Source organism: Bradysia coprophila, unplaced genomic scaffold, assembly GCF_014529535.1.
Source record: "Bradysia coprophila strain Holo2 unplaced genomic scaffold, BU_Bcop_v1 contig_492, whole genome shotgun sequence".
In the NCBI taxonomy this organism is placed as follows: domain Eukaryota; kingdom Metazoa; phylum Arthropoda; class Insecta; order Diptera; family Sciaridae; genus Bradysia; species Bradysia coprophila.
The window spans coordinates 1-1,928 of record NW_023503744.1 but is presented as its reverse complement, the minus strand read 5'-3'; the positions used below and the strand labels follow the sequence as shown (position 1 = coordinate 1,928).

General features: G+C 39.9%; 1 protein-coding gene across 1 annotated transcript; it reads left to right on the top strand.

Moving 5' to 3' along the window:
• Positions 1-551: 551 nt before the first annotated feature.
• LOC119082789 lies at positions 552-1,904 on the top strand (the record flags this gene model as incomplete). Its single annotated transcript, XM_037192383.1, has 2 exons — positions 552-1,578; positions 1,798-1,904. Coding segments are annotated over exons 1-2 (1,032 nt in total), but the record flags the coding sequence as incomplete, so codon positions are not given.
• Positions 1,905-1,928: the final 24 nt, after the last annotated feature.

Here is a 1,928-nt window from a genome sequence, read left to right as displayed (position 1 = left end):
TGTGTAAGATATTTTTCGGGGCTTCGTTGACTGCCCTTATGAAAGGTGAAGACGATGTTAGGCCAATTGCAGTAGGGATAGTTTGGAGACGTTTGGCAGGAAAGGTGGCTTGTTGTAATGTCAGAGATAGTTTTAGTTAAGAAGTTAAAGCCTGTTCAGTTTGGGTTTGGTGTTCCGGGAGGTGCAGAAGCGTTGGTTCATGCAGTTCGTCGGTTTTGTACAGTTCAGCATGACAAGCCGATGGCCTTGGTTAAGTTCGATTTCGGTAATGCTTTCAATATGTTGTTTAGGAAGTTCATGCTAGGTGAGGTTAGAGACGTTTGTCCTGAGTTGTTGGCGTTAATGCAACAGTCTTATAGACATTTTTCTAATCTTTATTTTCTTGATGAAACTCTGCTTTCAAGGAGAGGGTTTCAACAAGGAGATCCTTTGGGACCTCCCGGTTTCTGCATAGGTATTATGAAGATGACGCATTCATTAGATGCAAGGTTGAATGGTTGGTATTTAGATGATGGTAGTATTGGTGACGTGCTTTCTGTAGTATTGGGGATATTAGGAAGATTTTAGAATTTTGTGATTTGTCAGGGTTGCCTTTGAATGCTAAGAAGTGTGAAGTCTTTTTTGTGAGTGCTAGTGAAGGTGAAGCGGCTCATATGTACTCTGAGATTTCGTCATTGTTACCAGGGATTAAGCGGGTTGATGAGTCTTCGTTGGAGATGTTGGGCTCGCCTGTTTTTGAGTTAGGTTTAGAAAGGATGTTTTCAGCAAAAGTTGAATCTATCAAGTTGATGTGTGATCGTTTAACTTTGATGGATGTTCATCCTGCTTTGTGTGTTTTTAGGAAGTCTCTCGGTAGTTCTAGGTTTAATTATTTGTTGCGTTCTTCGAAGGCGTTTTTGTTAGGTGATCGCTTGAGAGCTGTTGACGAGATTTTCCGTTCAACTCTCGAAGCCATTGCGAATGTGAAGATGTCTGATTTTTCTTGGGACCAGGCTTCTCTTCCTTTAAGCTTTGGAGGTATAGGTGTTAGGAAAGTTGAGGATATTGCGATGCCAGCTTATCTGTCGTCTGTTTATTCTACTTTAGAACTGTCGAGTGAGATATTGAGAAAGTTTAGTTTTCAGGTAATCGAAACTAGTGTTTTGGAATTAATTGAGGAAATACCTCGAGATTTTGTTCCAGAAGGTGACGAGAAGAAGAAGAAGCAAAAGAATTGGGATCTGCCGATGATTAAGAGTAAATTCGATGAGATGTTTGACTCCAGCGAACCTGTTGCTCGTGCAAGACTACTTGCATCATCAACCAAAGAATCTTCAAAGTGGTTGCAAGTAGTTCCATCGAGCCAATTGGGTTTGCTATTGGATAACAACTCTGCTAGAATTGCTGTTGGTCTTCGTTTAGGTTCTGGTTTATGCGAGGAACATAAGTGTGTTTGTGGTGGAATGGTTCAAAAGGATGGCTTACACGGCTTATCATGCAAAATGAAAATTAAAAAAATTGCTGCGCATGATGAAGTCAACAAAGTTTTTTCTCATGCATTTTCTTCAGCAGGATTTCCAACCATGTTACAACCGCCAGGTATGTCTAGAGATGATGGTAAAAGACCTGATGGAATGACCCTGATTCCATGGAGTCATGGTAAATCTCTTATTTGGGATGTAACCATAAGAGATACATTGGCGCCTTCATACATTAATGAATCTAGCAAGAAACAGCGGTCGATTGCGGACAACGCAGAAAGATTTAAACACAATCATTATAAGCGTTTAAAAGAAAATTATTTGTTTACTCCTCTAGCTTTCGAGACTTTAGGCTGTATGGGACCTGAAACAAAGAAATTCATTGAGAAATTAGGAAAAATTATAAAGGCCACTTCAGGGAACCGCGATCATGGATTATTTATTGCAGAAATTTCAATTGCGATACAA